This window comes from Mixophyes fleayi, chromosome 9 (genome assembly GCF_038048845.1).
Source record: "Mixophyes fleayi isolate aMixFle1 chromosome 9, aMixFle1.hap1, whole genome shotgun sequence".
In the NCBI taxonomy this organism is placed as follows: domain Eukaryota; kingdom Metazoa; phylum Chordata; class Amphibia; order Anura; family Limnodynastidae; genus Mixophyes; species Mixophyes fleayi.
Genome location: NC_134410.1, coordinates 49,298,203 through 49,318,365, shown reverse-complemented (window position 1 = coordinate 49,318,365; position 20,163 = coordinate 49,298,203). Strand labels below are relative to the sequence as shown.

The window sequence follows — 20,163 nt, the reverse complement described above, 5'->3', positions numbered from 1 at the left end:
ATTGCAACATTCTCTAAAGAGTCACTTAGAATTTGAAAGTTAAGCGCAAAGTAGAATTAAAAAGACAAACAATAATATCCTTTATTAATGTGATGTAACTTTTAAGCACTTGTGTCAGGTTCATGAAGCTTTTGCTGTCTAGAAGATTCCATATCTTAATAAAAGTAGGTTATATTGTAAAATTCTAAAATTATTGGCTAGTAAAATTAGTCGAGGTAGGTTAAATTTTGTTTTGTTTGCCAATAGTAGTGGTGATCAGCAATGGAATGTTTGACTTTCTTGCATAGGCATATAGCGACATAAACAGCACGTCTAAATAATATGTCCTGCAAAGCTGTAAAGCTCTACAATTTTAAATTCCTGCACATCAAGTTCCTATAAAAAATGTTTTTATATCTCTAGATATCGATCTTTTACTCTTAAAGTGAACTTTTACTTCATGTATGGCTAAGAGAGCAATCAGCTAGTCTGGTTGGCAACCACTTCATGTGTTATGTTGTCTCTGTGTTCTGAACAGGTCATATACACGGAGCCGAAGACCGATGCCATGTGTAAACAAGGAGTGCCAGTTCCGGTTTGTACCTGACAGAGATGAGGAGCAACGAGGATTGGACGAAAGCATTTACTATGAAATTGAGGAAGGAGATGAAACAGCCTTTCCAACTATGTCTGTATGTATCTGCACAGGCATGAGGGTTCTTTATAACAAATACGATATGCTTCTAGTAAATTGTTAATACAATGCAGATGTTTTAAAACCTCTAAATATTAAAGCATAATCATATTATAGCCTTTTTTTCTTTCAAAGTATCTGATACATTAAACATGTCTGTTTTTCAGAATCCGGGTAGCCCAATTGTTCCTACAACAGGTTTTTGGGTTGCTAGGAGCAATCCCAGCCCTATTGGCCCTGGCAAGCAGCATTTGAATTCATCAGAGGATGAGATTGATGAGCCAAGTGATAACGGTACAATTTCTACACTATTTAAAGAAGTGTTGCAATATCCTTCATAAACTGGCAAAATGCTTGTGAAGATACCAGGTTTATCAGGCATAATTATACCCACTTTATGCTGGCTGGCCACCCTTAGTATGCCAGGAAGGTGTACCCAGTACCTTCTAAGGTTCTTGGTCACTCAGGCAAATGCAGGTAGAAAAGTACAACTGTACATTTATTGTGATAAACAATCACTAGAATACTCTATACAAACAGTAAATAAATGCAAGGCAGGTTTACAACATTATCTGTCCCTTACCTCACTAGCTTAGGGAGCTTTAGTCCCCTGGACGTCCTGACTTGCAGAATCCAAGACCCATGGAGTTTTTTTTGAGCTGCAAAGCTACCAGCTCATTCCAGCAGAAGCCTAGACCTCAATGCTGGATTACTTCCCAGGAACAAATCAGACCACCCAGCCTCCCCGGCTCTCACTCTTTCCTCTCTACCCCTCAGATTTCCCCCACTCCAGGGGATGGGTCAGGGGAGGCCTTGGATAATGGGATCCTCTGAGAGTGGTTGTCTGGTAAAAGTGGCTGATACAGGACTGTCACTTATCCCAATACCTCCCTTGGTCCCCTGTTATGATGACTCCAGGGAGTCTGGTGGAATGCAACCTGAGACAATGGAGAGATACTCTGGTTAATCAAGGGGCACGGCTAAGATGATTACATGACACTCCCAATATTAACCCCTGACAAGATTTTCAGCCAGAGCTAGCTTCCAGCTGATCAGGACTTCCTGTAGAGAAAGAAAGAAAGGAGAATGAATGCAGCTACCGCTACTTGTATTCTGGAACTGGACACCACCCAATCTTTACCCATAACCCACTTGGCTTCAATTTGAGAACAATACATAACAGCATCATTGCAATAGTAACAAATACATTTTTACAATGGGTAACCTAGTGAAAAAGTCTTCTATATAGGCAGGTCTACAATGTCCCCATGTAATCAGACATTGGACTTTGGTGACCTGAGGAACATGAACAGGGTTATAAAAAGTACTTTTTATGCTCCACATTTTGTGAGAAATTATGGCCAAGCTGGTTAAGGTGATATCAAACTTGTTTCGTTACCAGGTTAAAATTATGTAAATTTATGTTCCGTTCTGACAATAGCGAAGAATGCCCTCCTAGTGATTTTTATTTAATTTTAATTCTTTTGCAGCCTTTTATTTGTCTTTTAATTAGTTTGTATATACTATGACATCATAATATCAAGAATAAGTATTCATATCTAGCATTCTTAACTTTTTACACTTTAGTAGTACTGTTTTTATGCATCAGTTGATATAATTATGGCCCTACAATTACTGGATGGTGTTAACTTTAAAAGAGAGCATATTGAATATTAAATTCTCAGCGCAATTCTGTTTTTTCTTTAAAGTTTCAACCCGGAAAGCTTTGCAGAACTTTGAGAACCAATCTCTCTATAAAAAGTAGTTTATTTACAGTCAAACTATCCCTTTTAAACAAGTAAAATACAATTATTCTTAAGTTTTTTTGCTATCTACCCACTTAATCATTTTTTTTATTTGTTTTGCTGTATTTTGATGTTATGCTTCCTTTATGTCCTCTCCAATGTCTGCACTTAACCTGGAGATCTAAAACCATGTTATCTTTCAAATTGTGTTAAGCTGCTTGTGTTATGTTTCCCTTGTATTACTGCACGTCACTGAAGAAATCTGTATGACTCTCGCCAAACTTGGCGCACTACTGCTTTCCAGGGCCATCACGCTGTGTTGCCGTGGCTCGCCCAACTCCTGCGGTTCCCTTGTTTGCTCTGTAGTCCTCTTCTGTTGCCTCCCTGCGACCTTCTCCTGCTTCATCTCTGCTGTTCATGTAGTCGTCTTTAGTCCACCAGCCCCCCCCTTGTGGAGAGAGTACTCATGCCGGTGTAAGTCTCCTTTTTGTCTGCATCTGGCATACGTGGTGATGATGCATCCTGATACACTTCTTGAGAAGACTGCGCAGTGTCTGTGGCCTGGGCACGAAGGCCTGCGCTGCCTTGGTCCCTCCATGGGGAAGAGAAAATACTTGCCGCTGGGCTTATCTCCTGACCCATGGACCCTCCCCACAAACCGACATCCTCGCTACAGGCCTGTGATACCACCTTAACTGTTGTGGCCCCCTGCACCATCTTGAGCTTCCAGGACTCTGCACCATTTAGGCCCCCACACCATCATGCCACATCTAAGCTTCTGCCTCATTCTGGCCTCAGTGCAGAGTTCTGCAAGAAGCTATGCTTACTGTCCCATTTGCTCCTATTGTCTTTTTACCCCATCCCTTTAGAATGTAAGCTTTCACAGGCAGAGCCCTCTAACCTATGTTTCATGTATGTCCGCTCTGTCGTCCTTGTTTGTCCCAGTCATATCTTATGCTGAATTGTTTTTGCATAACATTCAAATGTGGCTTGTCGTGAAGCTACAAATCTGCAAGAAATTGTCTTGATTCTTTACTCAATTCGCAACAATATATACTTGTGCTTCAACAAAGGGCATACGTAAATGTTTTAAATATTCTGTCTCTCTAATCCTTACCACCTGCTGAAATCTGTATGTGGCCCACTTCTAATAACACAAGCAGGGTCCCTGTGACACTGGAAGTGATCTGGCCACTTTAGGTTATACTGGAGGGTAGTGGAGTTTTCAGAGGTCAGGGTTTACAGTACAGCCATGGCCAAAGTTTTAAGAATGACATAAGTATTGATTTTCACAAGTTTGCTGCTTCAGTGTTTTTAGATATTTTTGTCAGATGTCACTGTTGGCTTACAGGAAATTGATCCCAAGACTCTGCTGAACATGGCTAAGCTCACCCACGGCACGGAGTCTAACAGACAGGTGGTTTTCACCAGGAACCCCCGCAAGGAGGTATGGTCTTATCTGCACCAAGTCTGCAGGTCGCAGTCCCGTGAGTGCGTGTACTGCAGAACGATGTGGGGGAGCCAGGTGAAGTGGATGGAGACAATGGAGTCCACAGACGAGTGGTATAAATACAGGTACAACAATAATATAGGCTGATGGTCAGCAGTCAATGAGTCACTAGGAGAATAGGTGCTCTGTGGTATACAACGAGAGGACAGAGGCTGTCACTATGAAGTACTCTGGAGATGGAAATGGAAGTACTGGAGCAGCAATAGTTCAACACGGCCAGAGACTGCGAGCAGGCTGGAGGTAACTCGTAGTAACAGCTGATGAGTCCCAGATGAAATAGCAGCTCTGAACAGTAGTAATGAGAGAACCGGAGCTGTCACGATGAAGTACACTGGAGATGGTGAGAGGTACTGGAACAGCGATGGTTTAGCACAGACCACGAACTGAGAGCAGACTGGAACACAGGCAAACCACAAGGAGAACAGGAACCAGAACCACAGGCTCCAGGAAGTGAGCTTGAAGAACAGGCATCAGACAGGTGAATCCATGCGGTTTAAATAGTGCTCCAGAAGTGCTTAGCCAATGAAAGAGGGAGGAGGTCCTGAAGTGCAATAGGCTTGCACCTGCACAGATCTGAATATAGCTGAATGAATGAACTGGAGAATGTCTGATGCTGGGACATGGCAGTTTCCAGATGAATGGAATGCAGGTAACGAGACAGGTACTATCTGTGGGACCGGAGCATTGCATATGGTATACTGAAGTAAAATTACAAGCATTTCAAAAGTGTCAAAGGCTTTTATTGACAATTACATTAAGTTTATGCAGAGAGTCAATATTTGTAGTATTGACCCAGGTGTGAGTGCATCTACACTCACACCTACCTGCTGCTATCCCTGAGCAAGCTCTGCACTGGTGGTGCCCCAATCCCGCAGCTGAATCAACTTTAGGAGACTGTCCTGGCACTTGCTGTACATTCTTGGGCACCCTTAAGCCACCTTCACAACTATTGAACCTCTCTTTTTGAAGTTCTTGATGATCCGATGAAAGCAATGATGACTGCACTTGTTTCCTTGCAGATAACCATGGTTAACAGAGGAGAACAATGATTTTAAGCACTACCCTCCTTTTGAAAGCTTTCAGTCTGTTCTAACTCAATCGGCTTGACAGAGTGATCTCCAGCCTTGTCCTTGTCAATATAATCACCTGTGTTAATGAGAGAATCACTGACCTGATGTCAACTGGTCTTTTTTGTGGCAGGGCTGAAATGCAGTGGAAATGTTTTTGGGATAAAGTTCATTGTCCTGGCAAAGGAATTAATTGCAATTCATCTGATCATTCTTCATGACATTCTGGAGTATATGCAAATTGTCATCATAAAACTGAGGCAGCAGACTTTGTGAACAATATATCTGTCATTCTCAAAACTTTTTTGGCCATGACTGTTGATTAGAGAATTCACAGCTAGCCCCTGACGCCTACACTGTTCCTAAATACATGTCCCAGATACTAGATGCAACCTGCATGGTTTAGATAGGTGCCAAACTCATTGTTAAACAGTTTGATACACTCTTCCAAGATATATCCAGTCCTAATTATATATGTATTTTATTTTTCAAGCTTTTTGTGGGAATATATAGCTCATAAGAGTGAGAGGTTGAAGATGAAATCGCTTTCTAGACGCATGTACTTTAACACATGCCACAGAATTGTGTGTTTGTGTATCTATCTAGTTATATAGTATGATACCTCTCTCTATTTAGATATTGTATTTTTATCTTTCTGACATTGAGAATTGACCATTTTTCTGTTACTTACACTCTCCTGCAGCTGGGATGGCTGAGGGAAGAAGTGTGCAAACAGGGGAAGTACACTGAAGACGTGTTCACACAAGTGGAGAAATGCACACACATCTGCCTATTTGGAGGTGTAAAGTTGTCACATGCATGTATGATCATAAAGTGATGCGGAGGCAGACCCTTCTTCAGATGCATATGGCTCTGCATATGGGTGGAAATACATACATCTTCTGTGGGCTTTCTTTTGTTTTTATTTTTTTAAGAGTAAGTTTCTCCCATTTTGCACCCGCTCTGCATCAGCCCCTGAAGCTTTTGCTAAATAATTATCCCTCAGGTCCCAGAGGTCTCCTCTTGCAGACATGCTAGCCATAAATATAGACAACCAGGGTGTCTAGTACCTGATCCTGGATATGTTTTCAGTATGTGGTGCATACTGTATATACAGTATAAATGTATGAGGGTAAACACAGCATAGTCAGGGTAATAAAACATATCTAATGTATATTGTATCCTCGTAATTGCGAAGGATGTGTATTATATACATTTACCAGCAATGCGTGGGGTTCATTACATACTTTCCATTGAAGGGGATGCATCAGACTTGTTCGATATATCAGTATGCGGTTGCTCATTCTCTCTAACCATTCTACTAGTCTGCTGCAAGGGGAATACTTTTTCCCCCGCTTCTTTTGAGGAGCCATATTATTTATGCCTGTTATGGTACCAATTCTATTTTGAACTAACCATTGCAATCAATGTTTGTATTTTTGCAGGTGATTATCATGCAGACTTCATGTATGCTCCAGGTTAGTATAAAAGTGTTAGCTTCCAAAATCATAATTACATTTTCAACATTCAAATTGCTAAAATATTTTTACAGATGTCAAGTTGTAACCTGAAAGCCTGCACTGAGAATCAACCATGTAGAATGGATTTTTCCTAATAAAATAATTATTAAATCCTCATTTTTCATTTTGTCCAGAGGGAGCAGCGTCCCTGATAATACTAGAACTCTTCACTCTGTACCTAAAGACAGAAGGCCGAAATTTTAATAGGTCTGATACTTTTTATATGCAGAACACAACTATATGTATTGGTTTATCAAGCATATGCTTGATTGGTAAAATAATTCCTGAGGCCTGTATTGAGAGACTCTTTTGTATGCCCTTGAATGTGTTAGGTAGTCTGGGATAAAATAGTCGTCGTTCTCCCATGGCTTTGTGTTCTGTCAGTGTAACATGCACAGGGTGGTATAACAGGTGGTTCTTTACCCCACTTTTTTCCGCACCATGCTAATTTTGAGCTACAGTAAATACCAATGTTTTGGTTCTCTTCATTGATTTTATTGTTTTCCATTCACGGAGCAGTGTACAAGACTGGTGTCTGATTACAAGCCCTTGGAGAGCTATATAAAATATCCCAATATATTCAGCACAATGCACCATATGGTAAACCGTTCACTAGAGATTTCTAATTTGGGATTGTATTCTCTTTCAGATGGTGCATTTGAGAGCTCTTCTTTGTATAGCACGTCAGAATCTGCTCAAAATCTGGTATTTGTATTCCAAAATTCTTTCATCATTTAGGGATAGCATGGTTCTGTAGGAAGGAATTTCAGCAACCCTAATTGTTACAAGATCACTAAACCTAAAATGTATGTGTCAGCTCTAATGGGGCAAGAAGTGATGTGAGTGACAAATATTCTCTGTACAGCGGAATTGGTGGTGCTATATATAAATGATAGTTGACTTTCTAAGTTCAACAATATCAACAGTATTCAGAAGAATTTCAAATACATTTTTACTTGGCACCACACCATTAATAGGTCTCAGTGTCGTGAGGCAAATGCACCCCATGGGCTTGATTCATTAAGGCACGCAAAATGACCGTTTTGTAAATTGGGCATATGCATGTCCGTATTCCATTAGAAGTGGATCTGACAAACGTCTCTTGTTGAATGTGGATCCAAGTAAGCTTTGCATATGCCGCACTTGCCGTATTGACAGACACACTACAGAGGATACGTACATTACATATGTGGAATATATTGCAAGTCCCAGCAGAATGCACAGCTAAATAAGAAAAAAGTACTCCATTACTGCTACCTGTTAGTAAGTGTATAATAAAAACATTGAAAAAAAATATTTTTTTCCATTCTCCTCTACCCCCCCCCCCCCCCCCCCCCCTCCACACACACACACCGCCCACACACACACCCCCCCACACATACCAAATACATTTGAGGAATTATTGTCTGTACATAAAATGCATGTTTACAGTTCTTGATTGCAAACACATCTAGCGTGCATACACAACTGTCATCACTATTAATTGACACTTGCTCCAGCTACAGGTCAGGTGTAAGTGATACGACAGAAAAACATGTACCTTAGAACTGCAGAAAGATTAAATTGGATGCTGCTGCTGGATTCATTAAGGAACATGAATGCTGATCTGAGATTTGCATGCCTTTACTTTACATAGATTGCGGCATACTCATTACCCTCCCCGTTCTGCCCATGAAATCGTAGGCTGTTGTAAGTGTCCTTTGCATTCACTACTGAATTGAATCATCTTGTTTTCACAAACGTATAGTTTTCTGGGCACGCACAGTGCAATTTTAATGCAAAATATGATGCATATCGGCATTTACGTGCCTGATATGGTGCATGCAGTGATAGGAGTCTATACAGGCTTCTAGGAATGTTGTATTGAAGTTCCAATTGGTCTCCAAAAAAGTGTCCAAAATTAGTTTCCTTAGATCAAATATAAAGTCCTTTTTAAAACCCTTTTGATATGCAGGATCTCAATTGTTAGGATAGATTTTTATTTTTCCCTTTAGTACCCACTCCAGGGTATATCTCGAGTACATCCCATCAGTCAGGGCTGCCATGGAGTAGGAAGAGGAAATAAGCAAATTATACACTCTAATTTAATTTCCTTGAAAGACGAGCTATATATGGAGGAATCCTATACCTTCCAGTGTCTCAACCTTTTTGTTGCTTGTCCTCTACTCATCTGGATAAGGGATATCCCATCCGTAAGGACTGCCGTACAGTATTTCAACTAAATTAAATTATCTGAGTATAATTCGCCTATTTTGCCATTTGGCACCTGTGTCCTGAAAGCTTGCAATATTATAAGTTATACAAAACAGCAAACACACTACTGCATACTAACCACAGAAATTAGGTTTTCTAAGGCGCTCGGTCTTACAGTATACACATTTGGTTGTATCTGCTTCTTTGCTGAATATCCATTTCCTGATTTTCTTTGTCTCTACAGGATGACGTTTCTCGGAATGTTCCTTCTCACGAAGATGTGACTTCATATAAGTACTCGGAGCAGGTGAACCTGACTTTTCTACTTTTATATATAAAATTGATTGGAATTACTTTCTTGCCAGCCAATACTACAAGCTTCCAAACATAAAAAATGGGTTATCCACAAGTACAGTAGCTTTTCATACAGAAAGTGGAGGGATATGTTCTTGCTACACATTAGAAGTGCTGCAGATACTACTCTTGTGATAAACCTCTAAGGGATTTCCTTTTACAAGTTACAGGGAAACCAAGTTCCTTGGGAAACCAGCAAAAGGGAAGCGCCCCCAGCACAAGTTATGTACCACACATTCTATATTCTGATGTTGGCCCATCCTAATGCTACCACTGAAATCACTATACAGGAAGTATCTTTAAATAGATTGGGCAGTCTGCCTCGGTGGGGTCAGTGATGTAATTTTCCATAGATTTCCTCTACATGTATACAATAATTTAATAATAAGCCCAGTATTGCACTGAATTTTATCACAAAGTTATATCTGCAAATTTCATAACTAAAGGTACAAAAATGCAATGTTTTTGTTTCCATTCAAAATGTATTGCAAATATATGTAGTCCAAGAGTGAAATGTTTTAGTACCATAGTGTAGAGTGCCCAATACCAAAGAATTGTTGTGCAATTCTATCTAATGATTTTTAATTTGTGTTTGCAATGTTGGTAACAGTCTTCCTTTTTTCCATACCGCTGTTTTAAGAATGTGTCATTATCTTTGTTTGGGCAAGGGCTAGACATGCTTATTGAGCACTGTGTGTGTATGCACATATCACATCTTCCACCAGAACAGTGTGTTTCAGTTCATCTAGTTCAGTGTTGGTGTTCCAAAGAGATGCAAAACAACAAGATGGTACACCAGGGGATGGATTTACAATTGCAGTTGTTAGATATCAACTTGAACCACCAGAACAAGTACTAAAATATGATCTTCAAGATTTCTTGGTGTAAAGACGGACCGCTTACAACTGCTTACCATTTTTATATTTTTTTAGATTAATTGGAGATGGTGTGTAAAATATTAACTTTTAATTTGTATTACTTGTATTCATTAAATGCATCCATGTACAGCTTGTACTTAATTACAGGTTACATCCGTGATTTCTTCCTCCTGTGTGAACGCTGCACCTGCAACAGTCATCTCTTCTAGTTCTGCTGTGGTTATTCCAACCACTGTTGCCTCCACTGTCCTCCCACAGACTGCAGTGCAGCCAATCATGGTGTCTCAGCCTCCTACTGGAAGACCAGGTAGGTTTCACTTTTTTTTTTTTTTTAATGTCAAAAGTATGCTTTTTATTAGGGGTGCTTTAATGCCAGTAAAAGCATGTAAAGAGGTATGGGGATCGAACCTATTTGATCAAATAATCAGGAACCTACTTCCATTTTTGAGTGCCATTTTATGGCTGTTGCATGCTCCATTTACTCGCGATTATTCTAAGTGAATGCAGATGGGTCAAAGGGGTATTTTATATTGTAAACCCACCCCCGACCCTCCATCTCACAATCGCAGCTGTAAATGATGACTACATACCTTATGTTACTTGGTGACTGGCCTACTACACAAATAAAATATTCACTGGTGAAATCTTGTGTAAGTTTACAATCGCTCAGATATACTTTTGAAGGTAGTTGACAAGCTAAATGAAACATTTTAACAGGCTGTTTCTTTTTGCAGAATCACTAGGTTATGTTAATGTTTGGATCAGTTTTGGCATTTTGCATCATTCTTTTCATTCTGTTCATTTGTAAATAACCATTTCTACTAGACTTAAGTTGTTTGTTTTTTTTTGTTTTTTGTTTTTTTAAATCTAAACTGTTTCTCATATTTTCATGTTGCATGGCATTAACACAGCAGGGAAATGAGTAAACTTGAGCTGGCATGTTTTGGCAGTGACTAAATTTCACATCTCTCCTCAAAGACTGCGTCCACTTCCCTGACCTCAATTAATTTAAGGGGTTTACAGTGATAGGCAAAGCATACTGTGTACGTGTCTTGCTTTCTTTTTAGATACCAATTATTGATTTTGGTTTGTCATCTTCGAACAGGGCAGTGAGCATGTTGGCCACACACATACATACAGATTGTTTGTAAACAAAGTTAGATTTTGACTGACAAACTACTAAATTGACTAAGTGCATTTAAAATACTATTTAATCAGATTTAACTAGGAAAATGTGACCAGGAAGATTGTGATCAGAAATTCAATGTGCCTTCCTGTATCAGACTGCTGGATGACAGGATTGTTCTGATGTGGACCTCTGTGTTTCGCAAAACTGGTATCGATGAACCTGTTCAGGGGCGAACGGAGGATTGTCGGGGGGGGGGTGTTTCTCCCCCCCCCCCCCCCCCCCCCCCCGCGAGAGCTGCTGCGCATGCGCAGCAGATCCGTTTCTTCAGCGCTGTCCTATACAGCAGCCGCGGCGCTGTCTAAGAAGCGTCCGCGGCGGTGCTGTAACACTACAGCACCGCCGCGGACGCTTCTTTGACAGCGCCGCGGCTGCTGTATAGGACAGTGCAGCTCTAGCGGCCACTTAGCGCAGGGGGGGTTTCTGGAGACTCCGAAACCCCCCCTGCGTGCGCCACTGCTGTTCTGTAGCCAAACCACCAGATTACTTGGTGTATGGTACAGCATTGGGTTCAAGCAGCAGGTGCAAATTGTGGCAGTTTTTTTTGTTTCTTTGGTACACCTTGCGTTTCAATTTGCTCTCAAAATAGCTTGAATTTGATTGGTCATGAATTCAATAAGGTTTATAAAATACAGTACAAGGATGCTAGCCCATGTCTACTACAAGGTATCCTAGTGTTGTTGTAAATTGTCGACAGGTTTCTATTTCTTAGTACAGGGAGAGCACATGACTTTTAGACAAACTGTATAATTGAACACCTGTAAAAATAGGCGCCATTTGCCATGGAGGTGGGTGGCTTTACTGTGGTATAACCGGGCACATCCATTGCACTTCAGGTGTTGCTAGATATTTCCTTTTTTAAATAGAAATATGTTCCAGCTGCAGCTTTCACTGCATTAATGAATTCACAATCATGTACCTGGAACCATTCCAAGACTTTCCTAGCCTTGTGACATGACCATTTATCTTGCTAAAAAAGTTAATTGTCGAATACACAAGTACACTGCTGATATGAAATGATATGCCTTTATTAGCTGCTATGTTCAAATAAAATGTGACATTCAAATGTTTCTGTACATGAATCAGTTGACCCCAGGTGTACCAATAAATCACATTCCACACCATTACACCACCACTTCCTACCTGTAATGTTGACATATATGGTTTGATTTAAATTTGTGGATTTTCTTTGCAACAACTTTGTCCTACAAAAAAATATATACATTCTGCTTCTATGTAGCTGCTTATTCCCAGACATCAAATGAATCAAAACATACAATTTTCCTCCAACCTGGCATTATGACTTTGCCAATCATCTCTCTGTTGCACACACAATCTGCTGGTACCAACATATCTGGTTTGGAAAGCGTTGTTGGCATATATGATGCTGTCAGTGGTTTAGCAGTCAATTATTTAGAATGTAATTCACAGTTAGAACTAAACTCTCTGTGTATATTATGTTTAACTTGCGGTCTGTACATGTTTCAATCAGCTCCACCTGGCTCTGGTGAGATGGGAGACTGCACGGTTCCTCTACCACCTCCTCCTTATTCCTGTGACCCAAGTGGCAATGATTTGCCCAGAGGTAAGAAGGGCGAAAAAAGGACAATGTTAGAGTGCAGCAGATGCTTTACTTCATGAACTGTGAAAGTAAGGGATATTTAAACAGATTGCACTTTGTATTTCCTTGATGTGATTCGCTTTCTGTTTCTTTTGCTTCTGTAACCCATCTGTTATATGGAATATCCCCATTCCCAACCTACCAAACACTTCCTTGATCACTTCCAGATTATTTTAGTTATAATAAAGCAACTTTCCTGCTGTTCTATTTGTAGTGTTAATTGTAATTGGCAAACTAAAGTGGAGTGTCCTTGCAGGGAGAAAGTTAATGTTCGAATTGGTAAAGACTATTCAAGAGAGAAACATTTAAATGCATCTTTTGTCTTTCAGACCCAAAAGTTCTACAGTATTATTTTAACCTGGGATTGCAAGTAAGTTCCCTTGTAGATCAGATGGTTGTGATGACAAACTGTTACATATCAAAAAACATTATCTGTAGCTGGAAAATGAGTTACCGGTCTACTCACTACCAGTTTTCTACATGATACATATGTCTCTTTAGTCCTGTAAATGCTATTATATATCATGGTGTTCATCTCGTTGTATGGGGCACCAATTCACCCATAATATGAAAGAGTAGAATTTGTAGTACTAGTCTGTCTACATCCAGCACAGCAACATTTTGGAACTTTCACCCAGTGTTTCCCAACCCTAGGCCTCAAGTACCCCTAACAGTTCATGTTTTCCATATCTCTTTGCTGGAGCACAGGTGTAATCATAACTGACTGACACATTTTGAAAGATCCACAGGTGGTATTATTATTTCACTGGTCACGTAGAAAACCTGCACTGTTAGAGGTACTTGAGGACTAGGGGTGGAAAACGCTGACCTAGAGCATACAGTCGTTTTTTTTAAGATTTCCTGTCATAGAACATGTGGAATTATTACTGACAATTATAATCACATATGCTGTGTAAGATTAAGGATTAGAAGAGTAAGCATGCAATGCAAAAATTGTGTTCCTTCCTGGAGCCATCCATGCACATCACCTGTGTTGCTTATGATATTGGCCAACAAATCAGATCCAGTGATTGGGGTGGGGGTTAAGTATATTCTGGTGAACACCGTTTGACCATATTCAATATTTCTACCAAGACTAAATATCCATAGAAACCAGAGAGGCTCAAATTGGCTGAGTTTCGATACTCAAACCTATTTGACAAAGTGAATTGAAAATGTATGCTGAAATTTACTTTACAAACAATTGAAGATTGAGCCCTATACAGCTCTTGGCTTTTGTTTAGTTTTATTGTGAATTTTAAATTGTGTGTGCCATTCAATTTAAAAAAAAAATGTTAATTTTCAAGCATCTCTAATTCTCAAATTTGAACAACTGTGTTGGTACCTGTGTGAGGCCACAGGTACTAATCCCTACTTTTCATATGTTGTGTAGGGTCATGTTATGTGGAAATGGTTTCTTAACTATTGTTTCCTGCCATGTCCAAAGGACTTTCATGCAAAATGTCGGTTCCTGGGTTCTCAATTTAAAGGGAAATACACACTCCTCTGGACAACAGATTGGTGCTCCTCCCCTCCGGCTAGAACAGAGACAAGGACCTGCTGTTATGTTTTTTTGTTAAAGTAACTTTAATAATGTGCACACTAGAGATGCTCACTGACCCTCGTGTTTTGGATCTGGAGTAACTTCTTCTTTTGGTTTTGGCTAAACCGTTCCTGCGTGTTTTGGTTTTGGATATGTATTTTTTTTTTAAAAATGGTAAAATCACATAAATTTGCTTTTTTTTTTTTTTTTTTGTTCCTACATTATTATTAACCACCTCACACTTCACATTATTTTTTTCCTACACTTTCGGGCAAAGACTGCAACAAGCACAAACACATGGCACCGCACATCTAGGAAACATTGCCACACAGCAGTGGCAGGAAGGAAAAGTGGTGGTGCAAGATGGAATTGTCTTTGGGCCCTCCCACCTACCCTAATATAGGATATTGAAAAGAAGGACATGTACGGTTTAACAAACCAAGCACTCCAGCGACAAGGAGTGCCACTTTTGTGGTTGAAGTGCTTGGTTTGTTTGGACCCCACAAAACAAGCTACCAATAACTTAGCTGCCTTAAGCTCAACAGAGGCAGGATGATAAATATGCCCAGTTTAAAGAACAGCTAAGACACCTCAGAAAACAAATGTGTGTGTCACCGGCCCCTGCAGACGAAGATTTGGAAGATTAAGGCGGAGAGATCGCTGTCGCCCAGAGCACATGGCCGGTACAGTGAAACTGAGAATGGCTCATTAAATCAGTTGTAGATCCTTTGATCGCTCCACCCGTTACTTGGATAACTCTGGTAATTCTACAGCTAATACATGGCGACGAGCGCGAACCTCCCCCAACCCCTTCCCGGATGCACGTATTTATCAGATGAAGACCAATCCAGGGTGCCCCTGCGGGTTGGAGATGGTGAACCCAGAGAAAAACAAAGCACGTGGTCACACATACGAGAGAGAAGCAATTGAAAGAATGATTGATTGAAAACTTCATCCTAACATGATATTAATTCAACCCTGCAGGAACCCACCATTACAAAAGTCTCTAACATAAATGTCAAAAACAAAAATGTAAAAAAGCTTTTGCCTTTTTTAAAGAAAAAAACACATTTTTAATAAAGGTGAAAGGTTACTGTAGAAAAACATAAAATTGCCAACATGCCGTTTTACCCAAATTATTAACACGTATACCAGCATCAGCTAGCTTCCTTCTCTCAGCTTGATCCCAGCAACTGTAATCTACACTGTCATCATTCTCACTCTCATCAGTGTGTACATCATAATCACTCAATATGAATTAATCTTTCGAGGGTGCGCAAAAGTACTGAACCGGCTCTGTACTCAGATCGGTGAAGTTCGAGAGGGCTTGGTTCTCTAGTACACTTTTTCGTATGTTAAATATTGTAAATTCATTGCATTAGGGGACACGTGCTGTGTGGTATAAAGCCTGCCTCCAGAAGGTAGACACTAAGTGGATGTTACAGGGTTGATCGCAAAGTGTGGGGTAAATAACTATTTTTTTAAAAAGAGCACAGAAAATAAGCTGCTTTCAAACACAAGTTTGCAAAGGCACATATGCGTCTGTCTGCTTTCTGGAATGCGCTATGCTAATTTGCATGTGTCACACTCTGCATCAGCTCCTGAGTATATAAAGTGAGCTCCTACTCCTTAATCGTATACTGCACTAAGCTAATCAGTTTTGCGATATCCTTACAAATACATAAACTGTCTTATCTAGGACATCCAGAAAATGTATGTTTTTATATTACATGGTGTCTAGATGGAAACGGGAGACTTTAGAGAATAATAAACATATAATCAAACCAAAAACATATACTCTTTGCTGAAATAGGCAAATACCTAGAATGGTGTAGTGTAGCAGTCTGTTACATTAGTAATGTATGTGAATGTAATCAGTATTTTTTTCCCTACCATTGGGGGGCACTGAGACACATTAGGGTATAGTAGGCAGGTGCATCGAGAGGGGTGGGTACAGATTATACTGGGGCCCAGGCATTCCTCGGGGTTCCAGGCCTCCAGGCTGCCACTTGAAGCAGCCAGGTAATTTTATTTTTTCCATTTTTACTTTTTCCCTAGTCCGCAGAGAGGTGGGTGGGGAGTGGAGGGAGCTGATTGCTACTACTAGTCCCTGGACAGTGTGCGACGTTCCGGTCAGACAGCCTGCAGAGCAAGCTGTGGCACTCTAAATCTCGTGAGACTAAGAGCTTTTTGCTCACCCTGCAGGATGTTTCCACATCACCGGGCTGAGGTTGGGGTGTCCTAAGGTGTTTTGGTGGGTGATAAAGATAGTGCTTTACTGTAATGTATAAATTATATACTGAGCGAACGATGTTATGTACTGTGTTGACTTACTGCTTGGTTTATATATATATATATATATATATATATATATATATATATATATATATATATATATATATATATATATATATATATATATATATATATATATATATATATATATATATATAATATATGGGCTCTTACCCTATGTTTTATTATGTTACAATTTTAAATTTAGTATTTGTACTTTTATTTAGGTTTTTATTTGTCTTACTGCTGATCAGGTATTTCTCTCTAGGGGTGAAATACCTCTGACGCTGATCGCGGGAATGTAGCCTGCCAGCTCCTCTCACTGTCATGATGAATGCTAAGGAGCAGTGCGTGCTATACATAGTAGTCGCAGAGCTCCCACGGAGCACTGGCGGTAGGCTGCACATCTCCTTGGCAACGAGCATGTATTATGCAGGGTCGTCTGCCGGACCAGATCTCCTTCGCAGAGTGTAGCTTCGGCAGCTATGCAAGTGCCACAGGACACCGCAAACCTGGCCTCCAACGAGGTGTGCAGGAGGCAGCAAGGACCCCCGATACAGAGCTCCATAACGGAGAGTACAGTACTGGCAGTGCCAGGGTAACGAGGGCTTTTCATTACTGTAGGAGGGGGGCAGTATATGGAGGGTGACATTTTCTGGCATATAGACAGACCAAGCAACAGGATTTTTGCAAGAGGGTGTGTTTCTCAGTATGGCGATTTCTCCTCAGCAGGGCATGGCATTTTCAACACCGCAATGCTGTAGTAGTTCCCGGTCCTGGGTCCTGCTCATCTGAAGCCATTATTTTAGGCTTTAACTAGTTTGCTACTGAATATATAGTATTGTCAGCCTCGGACTGGGCCAGCGGGCTTCCGGTTAAACTACCGATAGACTCGGCTACCGTACGGCAACACCCCCTTTTGCCAGTGGGCGGAGTTTACCTGGAGGCCCCTCACGTCGTCCCCGCTGCTCAATTGCGATCGCAGCTGCGATCTCAATTGAAAGATGACTGGCTTTCACTGACAGCTAGTCATCTTTCACATGCGATCGCAGCAGCGATCATGTGACCCGTCCCCTCACCCTGTCAGCTGATGTTCCTGCCGCCGCTAAAGGGAGAAGAGCAGAGAGGCTGCAGTGATCAACTTTTGGGTAAGTATATTTTAACCAGTTGTTTTATATTGTTGCATATTTGTTGACAGGCTGAACTTTCCAAACATCTTGACTAAGATAGAAGTATAGTATAACATTAGCTTCGCTAGTTGAAAAGGTCCTCGGTGTGTGTGTGTGTGTGTAACCAGGAAGGGCTTCTCTTACAGCCTAGGGCTAACTTACGATCCTTAGAAGTAATGTGAAAAATAATATATTGCCTGTAGGAGTTGTGTTTGAAGAATATTTAGAAGAGAGTTGATTCATTCTACGTTGTTAGATGTTTACATCGCCAGATCACTTGGCTGAATGCATTATGGGAGCCCCAGAATCATATTGTCTGTACTTGGATTATATGAGAGAAGTCTGTTCACCATGTAGCATCCCGATTGTTTAATATAGTTTCTGTCCTGTTAGAGTTTTAAACATTGGTGTTCAGAAATGCCTGGAATTCAGTTATTACACCGTTATTGGCAGGACCGGTAGTGGATGTTGAATGTATATGTCATTTTTTGCTAATAGAACTTGAGGTGTCTTTGATTTTCATTGCAGAGTAGATTGTTATACACCAATTGTCTCAAACTAGCTATGTGACTTTTATAGGGTGGCATAACTAATGAAGTGCAAGAAATAAACTGTGACATTGTTGTGGCAAAATCATAATACTGTTACCTATAAACGTCTGCTTCAGCCATGTTTCAATATAGGTAATTATACTACATGGATGTTACTGAAAGTCCGTGATTGAGTGTGAAATGTCCCTGTGTAGGTGTTCTAAAACATACGGGCAAATCTAACTGTGATTCTGCGAGGATGAGCGTTTCTGTCGTGGTGACTGGTTACTCTGAAATCACAAGGAGTCTTTTGTTTATATACTGCACTAAGGTGCTATCTGTCCTTCGTGGACTGACCACTCCCCCTCTAGTGTCTGGTCCCACCTCTATGATGTCTGACCACACCCCCTTTGGTGGGCCCCTAGCGTTGCATTCCCCGGTGGGCCCTTCATGCCCCAGTCCGACACTGAGTATTGTTGTAGTCCTTCTTGCTCTACTTTAGTTTTGCTGCATTTTATGTGCTGTTATCTGCCTTTTTAAAAGTCTGTTAACTCTGATATCGGTTATATAGTGTTCGGCCTCTGATTTAATTTAATAACTTATTATACTTTTTATAGGTTGTTATAAGTGAGGTCCCATTTACTTACATTATATAATGGTGTGTAATTGTAATTTATATCATGTCTGAAAAAGCACCTTCCAAGACTAAAGGGTCCACTGAAAATTCTGCTTGTGCCAACATTATACTTGTGTCAAATGTAATGCAAAATTATCTTGTGGACAGTCTGGCCCAGATATCCTTTGTGCTGCATGTGAGGCAGATTTCCGTGATCAGCAGTTGCCTGCAATTGCACCAGCGGCCATGGAGAAACAGGCTTGGGCTAAGTCACTGGCGACAACCATAGTCGAACTCTCTTCCCAGGCTGTGGCAGTCTTGGCATTGGGTCAACCAGGCCATTTAGACCTGGCCAGGACACCTGGTTAAGGGTCTGCAGGAACACAGACCTAGGGCAATAGCTGGACATATTCAGGAAGCTTTTGACTTTTTAGGTCAGGCATCTTTGGATGCAATTTCAGTTAACTCCCAGAGCCTCTACTTCAGATAGATGGGTTTGTTGGATTGTGACTCTAATTCATAGACCACCTAAGCATTCCCCTGTCCAGATTCTTCACCACAAGTCTGCCCTCTTGTGGTGACTTAAGAGGCTGGTGCTCCAGGAGGCTATACGGAAGTTACTAGTCTTGGGGCGTGATTGCTCAAGTCCCACGTTTTGGAAAGCGTTTTGGTCCCAAAGCGGACTGATCGTTTCGCTCCATATTAAAATGTAAAATTCAGCAAGGCGGTTAAGTTCTGGGGTTTAGTTTTGGAGTTGTTGCGTTCAGTGATCACAAGCATGGAGCAGGGGAAGTTCTGGGCATCTGTGGACAAAAAGGATGCTTACCTGCACGTGCTCCATATGGGAAGATCATCCGTGCCTTTGCAGTCAGGGTGGTTCATTATCATTCCCGGGCTTTTCCCATTTGTCTTGCCTCCGCTGCAAATGTTTTCACAAAACTATGGCTGTCCTGGACGCTATTCTGCCCCCTCAGAGCATCACAATCGCACCTTATTTAGATGACCTGTTGTGAAAGGCACTATCCAAATGTTTTCTCCACCCAACACATTCAACTGACTATTCACTCTTGGATTTCAAAGCTGTTTTCCCAATCTGCCCAAGTTATCCTTGATTCTGGGTTTTGACCGGCAGGCCCCTCAAGGTCCAATCAGACAACTCTACAGCAGTACTGTACCTAAACCACCAAGGGGGAATGCGCAGTGCCATTGCGATGTGGGAGACTGCGCAGATCATGTCCTGGGCAGAGCTTTATATCCTGGTGC

General features: G+C 40.9%; 1 protein-coding gene across 1 annotated transcript in view; it reads left to right on the top strand.

The window, feature by feature from the left end:
• ALG13 (ALG13 UDP-N-acetylglucosaminyltransferase subunit) overlaps positions 1 to 20,163 on the top strand; it is a 94,092-nt gene that overhangs the window by 66,869 nt on the left and 7,060 nt on the right. Inside the window, exons 21-28 of the mRNA XM_075186268.1 lie at positions 518 to 671; positions 841 to 967; positions 6,441 to 6,473; positions 7,165 to 7,220; positions 8,953 to 9,015; positions 10,088 to 10,247; positions 12,619 to 12,711; positions 13,077 to 13,117. Of these exons, the coding sequence (XP_075042369.1) occupies positions 518 to 671; positions 841 to 967; positions 6,441 to 6,473; positions 7,165 to 7,220; positions 8,953 to 9,015; positions 10,088 to 10,247; positions 12,619 to 12,711; positions 13,077 to 13,117 (727 nt within the window). The remainder of the gene's footprint in view (positions 1 to 517; positions 672 to 840; positions 968 to 6,440; positions 6,474 to 7,164; positions 7,221 to 8,952; positions 9,016 to 10,087; positions 10,248 to 12,618; positions 12,712 to 13,076; positions 13,118 to 20,163) is intronic.